At 39.5% G+C, this 7,407-nt stretch overlaps 1 protein-coding gene across 1 annotated transcript in view; it reads left to right on the top strand.

Moving 5' to 3' along the window:
- Positions 1–543: 543 nt before the first annotated feature.
- LOC109043455 (uncharacterized) overlaps positions 544–7,407 on the top strand; it is a gene marked incomplete at its 5' end in the record, with an annotated part of 310,463 nt that continues 303,599 nt past the window's right edge. Inside the window, 4 exon segments of the mRNA XM_072301102.1 lie at positions 544–726; positions 3,219–3,419; positions 5,604–6,069; positions 7,205–7,264. Of these exon segments, the coding sequence (XP_072157203.1) occupies positions 544–726; positions 3,219–3,419; positions 5,604–6,069; positions 7,205–7,264 (910 nt within the window).

Here is a 7,407-nt window from a genome sequence, read left to right as displayed (position 1 = left end):
GGGCATTCATTCATTAAAATTGATAAGCAGAGCGATAAATATTTGAAAAGCGTTGAAACGCACAACCCTGTGCTGATCAATGCAGAAAAATTCGAGTGATTATCTGTAAAGTACTACTGAAAATATGACTGGAAAAATGTGTTGTCTGTTACGGCGTCGAAACTATTCCAGTAATCGTGCTACTACCGATATGCCGTGACTGACAGTGTGGATTGGTCTTCATTGAATCTGAAGAATGTGGTTAGGTGCTTGTAATCATTAGATACTTCTGGTAACTATTGATGCGTTTGTGGTAGGCACCGGGCTTGAGGCGACTTGAGTTCCCTGACGGTTTAGTTCAGTTGACATGTTCTACTGTGATCTAAAGGTGAACAGATACTCTTCTCAGCCTGCACTTAGGAATGCGAGTGCAAGACCCAAGTAAACAAAATACGCGGGGTGAACAAGGATGGGAGGGCCCATTCTCAGAAATTTTTATACTTATGATTTTTTAATTCTGGTGTTGCCTCTGCAGGTGTTAATTTGGTCTTTTTTATGTTTCAGATGGGAACGCAACAATTTTCACTCAGGTGGAATAACTACCTGAGGCACATCACGGGTGCCTTTGACTCACTACGAACTGATAGTGATCTAGTTGATGTTACTCTAAGCTGCGAAGGAAAAAAAATTAAAGCACACAAAATGTTACTCTCTGCCTGCAGTTCATATTTCAAAGATTTGTTCAAAGTAAGTCCCTCTTTATTATCATCATATCTGTTCTACTTAGCTCATTGTTGGGTGAAGTTTGCCCTCTTACAACTGAGTATCAGATGCTGAGTTTTTTATGCCCTATCTTCCAATCCCCATTCAATTTGTAGGGTTCAATATTATCCTACCAAACTGGGAAAAGTAAAGGATTGATGATAGAAGTATCAACCTGAATGCATCAACTATCAGCGCCCACTGGCTAGCCCATAATTTTCTGTTGAATGTTGCCACTTCTGATGGGCATGTGTCGAGTCTTTTCTTTCTATATGACTAACTCCTGAATGGGGCATTGATAGATCACTTCAGTCTCTGAAATATTCATTGCCCAAATCAGAGTTACGTTCATTATCTGCTGCATCTGTGTTGATGGGATTGCTACAGTAATGGAGAACCTGAAGATGACGATAGTATCATTAATCCATCGACAAGTCACCTCTATTTGCTTTCTAGATCGGACATAATGTCTCTAACAACAGATTTTGCTTGAAAACTATTTTCAAATATGTCAATATCTATCCACAGTAACTCAAATTTTCAGAGAATGTCAGCATCACTTGTCAAGGTTATCAGGGTAATGTCGCGGAATTTAAATTCTAAATTCTGTGACAACTCCGAGCTGCTGTATCAATGTTGAATTTCATCTGTTGCTCTCATAGACAATGCTGTGGTGGATGAGTCATCTGCATGAAATCTATCAGCTTCTTACACACTGCGACTAGACGGACTCCACTCCGAAATTATTGGAACTGTGTTCAAATGTTCATTCAGATTTCTCAAGACATTCATTTCAATTTCCTTAAAAATTTTAGTGCTGCAGCCTTGCCATTTGACTCACTGAAAGGAAATAATGCTTTTGGCAGTGAATTAAATGTATGGACTTTAAATACGTTCATGTGATAGTAGTAGTTCAACTGGTCGAAATTTTATGTGAGATGCTGCTGCATTGTTTTTCAAGTGATATGAGGACATGACCCGTCACTTGTCACTTCTTTGGGCTGCTGCTCAGTCCATTCACGAGAAGCTGTATACAAGCTAATCTGATACACAAAGTGGAGCAGTATTAATGGAGATGTTGCATGTGTGAGGAATTTGCGATTCGACCGTTGATTCTTACCTAAAGTTTGCGAGAAACACGATGGTGCCACTGGTTTTCTCTGAAATCAATTCCAAGCTCAAAAAAAGCTCCCAAGTTGAGGCCAAATGGAGGGGATATCCCACGCTATGCTGAGAGTCCACCTCTACATCAAGACAAACTCTTCATGCAAAGATAGGTAGCAAATACATTGACAGGGCTGCCACTTTATTTGGGGACTCTAAATTTGAGAAAACAGCAATCCTGCTAATGTATTTGCTCCCTATTTTTGCATGGAGAGTTGTCCTGATGTAGAGGTGGACTCTCAGCATAGCATGGGATATCCCCTCCATTTTGGCCTCAACTTGAGAGCTTTTTTTGAGCCTGGCAGTTAATTTCAAAGAAAACCAGTGGCGCCATCGTGTTTCTCGCGAACTTTTACATTAAAATCAGTAGTCTAATCGCAAATTCCTCACACGTGCAACATCTCCACTCTGAATAGCATGACGCTAAATTTGTGAAGATTCATTGACAATTCATCTGAGAGCTTCCACATCACACATCGTTAATGACTTCATGTGAGAAAGCCGTTTTAACACAGGAGGTATTGTCAGTGAAGTCTGCGCTTGTTTTCACCTCAGTCAGCAAGCAACTGGGATGTAGTTTTTCAACAGCGGTCAAGGATTGAAGACTCCCTAACCGAGCTGCTGCCAAACCTCGATTGCTAACGGACAACTGTATTGCAACTGCATTCGATAATAATTGTTACTCCAAGACACTGACTGTTAGGAACAAAATTTAGTTGCAGAACTTGTTCCTAGTTAATTCAGAATCACCGTAAATCTCAAACCCCCCTAGTATTCCAAAGCTTAAGGTGATTCATCAAGCCCTCTGACATGGCCAAATTGGCACCTGGGGTATGGCATCGATTTGGCCTTCAATCTTGGCAGATTTTGAATTATAGCCATTGAAAGGGCGATAGCTGCTGCGCATGAGCCGGAAGAATAATTTTAAATAAAAACATCGGCAACCATAGTGAAATGAAAGCAGATTCTTGTTTTGGAAATCCCTTGTGTTCTATACAGAGATCCATGATCGTATCGAATGTGACAGTTTTTTCCTTACATGATTCTGCTTTTATTTCTCTAAGTTTGCTAATTTTATTTTATTTAAATGATTCTTTAGTTTCGAGTGCAGCGGCTATCATCATATTTTTGGACTTAAAATTCCAAATCTGCTAAGATTTTTGGTCTAACGATGCGATATACTGAATGCCTCTTCAACCACGTCAGAGAACTTATCGAATCACCTTAATAGATCATAAAGCACTTGAAGAGTGATTCTCTAACCAAACCAAATTTTTTGCTCAACATTCTAAATGATTGGTTTTTTGTTTCAGGATAACCCATGTCAGCATCCTGTGATCATATTTAGGAATGTCAAATTTGATGACTTAGATGCCCTAGTCAACTTCATGTATCAGGGTGAAGTTAATGTGCTGCAAGACCAACTTGCATCATTCCTCACCACAGCCGAGTTATTAGAAGTTCAAGGTCTAACCGATGGCGGTAACAACCCTGAAGAAGAAGAAGAACCAGAGGTAAGGATCTCTCAAATCTGAACTTCCATTGTGCCCTCTTGCGTTAGCTTTTAAGGGAAGCGATTTTATTGAGACGCCTTGGATACTTGGAAATCCAATCGATGAAGCAAGTGACAGGTCGCTGAAATAATATCAAGCTTTCTGCAGTGTTGCCACAGTCAAGGAAAATAGGAATATGTAAAGTGTGAGGGGAAAATAATAGAGACAGTTTCCAATTTGGTCTTTTTAATTTTCTGGCTCATCTGCTATTGCCAGGGAAATTCATCTCCTTAATTCTGTGGCAACACTGTTTCTGTTGCTTTGGAGCTCCTCTTTGAAACGAAATTTTGATTTTAAACTGGTTGAAAGCTTGCAAGGAGAGAGCGTTATTAGCATTGACGTATAATACAATCTTAGACCGCGCATTAAGAAATTTCGGCGAGACAACAGGCAACCCGGATTGCAATCTGCGCTGAGGCAATGGAAATTCCAGTCTTGCCTTTGCCTGGCACGCTTCGTATATCCGGCTGTATCAACTAAGCTGTAGGCGCGGCTTTGTCCAGATTTACCCCCCTAGCTGTCGTACCTCCCCCCCCCCCCTTTAAATAGAGCCTAGCGTGCAGTCTAGATTGTGTTAAAACTTAATGGTTATTAGAGAGTTTCCAAGGTTCGGGAAATTTCATAGAAATTATCTCTCTAACTTCCAACGCTTCACATCTTTCTCTTAATGCATGGTGTCTTGGACTGGGAAACTCGTGCATTCATCATTTAATGGGAAATTTCAGGGAATCAGTTTCAGAAACAGGGAATCTCCGCTACAGTACTTAGTTATTGTTGACAAATAAATGGGCCTGTTGCTAAGTTTTGCTAGAGCAAAACCAAGAGTTGTTTCTCATAGATAATGCCTCAATAATCATGATGAGCGCTTCGGCCAAGTCTGAAATGCACTCATAACTTCACAATCTGCATAAGATATGTGCGGTATTTTGAGCCTCCTGCTTCTAAAACAATATTAAGACATAGGTGAACATTTTGTTGGAGGAGTCGTTTCATCGTCAGTAGTATTCATCATGGCCGACGCCAATTCGTCAAAACACAGGTGATGGGACGAGATAACACCTGAACACGATTAGACCTGATAACTATCTGAGTGTTTACGTTCATATTCTCCTCGCCTGTCTTGATTGACCTTAAACTCTCTTCGAATTATGCGCCGAACTGCGGAAGCGTCGGCCATAACGAATATTGCCAACGATGGAGCGACTCCTCCAACAGAATGTTCTTCTGTGCTGTAGTACCATTTTTGAAGTGGGAAACTCCAAAAAACGCAAATTTCCTTCGCAGATTGTGAAGTTATGAGTGCAATTCAGACTTTTCCAATTCCCCCATCGTGATTTTTGAGGCATCTGTAGGAAACAACTCCTATTTTTGCCCTGGCAAAAGTTTGCGACAGGCCCATCATGTCAAAAAAATGTCAAGTACCCTGTGCTATTAAGGCTTATACCTTAGCCTTAATTGGACCGCGTTCAGCAGGGAGGAACCAAGCCACTTCAGCTATCGCTCAAGTTTTTCACTAACATTTTTACAAGAAAATGGGAGTGGGGTTTTTGTGCAAACTTTAGTTAAATTTCTGCACAATACCAAGCAAATTCCGTAAAATTTCCATAGGAAGCTGCACAAACGTCTACGCGTAAATAAATTAAATTAACCTGTCAAATTTGTCTATAATTGTCATGGCTTGGTTCCTTTTTGCTTATCGCAGTCAAATGGTTGTTCTAATGAATATCAGAGATGATTCTTCTTATCAGCAGAATGAAAGCTTATTTTGGTGATAAGTTACCTCTTAAATCGGAATCATTTAATGAAAAATATGATCAAGTGCCCAAGAATTGGCTGAAAGACAATGTAAAATCGATATTCACAGCTGAAATTCCTAAGGGTTGTGTTGTTTGTCCGAAGAATATCCTGAGCAAGCAGGAGAAAACTTGGATTTCTTATTGGGGAATGGACTCCTACAAATTGGGAATGAGGATGACCTAGAATTCTAGACACCATGGTGTAAGGAGAGTTGTAGGCCTGTGAAATATCTACATTATTACATGGAAATTTCCAATTTTCCACATCTTCATCCTATTTCATGCCACTGTGTTAGTGTAGGTTTTGTCAGGCCTTCAAGTTTCACTAATTTTTCTTTTTTTGTTTCAGACTGAACAACCACCTCCACCACCCGTCCAGCATAGAGAATTTAGGCCAGAAAAACGTAGAAGTGTACCACAATCAAATAACCAAACCATGTCACCTGTGTCTTTCATTCCTATTAACAAGAGGCCAGAGTCTCCGCCCCAAAAGAGGAGAAAATTTGTTTCTAGCACTAGCAGTGTACAATCGGGTGATAAAGACTTAGAATCTAGGAGGCCAATGCAACAGCAGCAGCATCCTAGTCCAGATCCTGTGGAAGTCATTCCTGTAGTTCCTAATGTTAAAGTAGAGAAACCAGACTATTACGATGGCGACCAAGGCGGTGGCGATTATAGTGATAACCTTCATACCTCAAACTCTAATCAAGAATTACCTGAAATGTTAGAACATGGCCAAATAGAATCGAAGCAAGAAGCTGTTGATATTTACGAAGACTCAGACTCCTCACATGTCGAAGGACTGTCGGACCTAAGTAAGTCATGTTTTTACCGCAATTTTTCTGCCTGACATTTATGATTCATGCAAACACTTGAAAGCTCTCGATTCCCTGTCTTTCATTTTCTTATTCTGAAGCACTAATATCCAAAATCTGTAATCATACCTCAAGCATTGTTGTGAGAAAAGTCATCCTATTTTGATTCATGATAAAATCATCGTGTTCAACTTTTCACAACTCGCTGAGTTGTTGCAGTCATCCACATCTATCTGAAACCATTGTGACTTGATTCTGCAAATTGTAACTACAATTTCTGACTCACTCTTAAGAACCATGTATATATGTAGGGGAGCCAGAAATTGTAGTTTGGAATTGCAAAATTCAGTTCATTTTATCCTGTCACAAAATAGGAATTTGACTGTGGAAACTAGAAAATACAACTTCAACTAAGACAAATGAAAGCAAACATTTGTTAGATCTCATCATTCCTTACCGTTTATTTTAGAGTTCACTACAATTTATCATGATAATTTTTGACTTGAGCCTAGCTTCTTATATTCGATTTTCGAGACCTAGGAGGGATAGAAGGTGTTCCAGCCAAAGATTCATCTTTCATAGATTTCAATATGCATTATTCTCGCTCTGTTCGGTTGTAACATGGTTAATCTAATGGAGCACAGCCTCAGTTTGAGCCTGAGTTTGACCTTTGACAATTTTTTGTCGAGCAACTTAGTCTTTCAAGCCTTTACAAATTCATTTCTCACTGAAAGTGGTATTATAGTGTCAACAGGCAACGTGATCACTCAGATCTGAATCACTAAATACAAAAAGGGCACATGTCCAGAAAACCAAATTGTTCAGGAGACACAGAAAACTGTTCATTTTGTGGTAGATATTTTTTGGAAAGTCGTTATGTTTAAAAGAAAAAACCGGCGCTCTGCTTCGCCCTGCGCTGGTATTTTTAAACATTACGACTTTCCGAAAAATATCTACCACGAAATAAACAGTTTTTTGTGTCTCCTGAACAACTTGGTTTTCTGGAAATGTGCCCTTTTTGTATTTAGTGATTCATCTATTCTTGACCTCTCATGCCTGTATCAAGGTAATTGATAGTAAGTGGTAAAATCAGCCAAGTCCAAGTCTTTAACTTTGTTGTATTTATTTGTTTCAGATCAAATCCTGAACAAACCCGGAACCAGTGTAGAATCAGTGTCACAAGAATCCTTACATGGTAAGAATAATGTATCCATTGCGTTCCCCTTGCCAGTCAACTGAGAGAGCTCCTCTGACTCATTTTCTCGCCGCACGTTAATATTGAATGAATTTTAAATTTTTCTGAAACTGAACTTAGTGTCCTTTTTATTTAGCACTCCA

This window comes from Bemisia tabaci, chromosome 5 (genome assembly GCF_918797505.1).
Source record: "Bemisia tabaci chromosome 5, PGI_BMITA_v3".
NCBI lineage: Eukaryota > Metazoa > Arthropoda > Insecta > Hemiptera > Aleyrodidae > Bemisia > Bemisia tabaci.
This window is presented reverse-complemented; position numbering and strand designations above follow the sequence as displayed.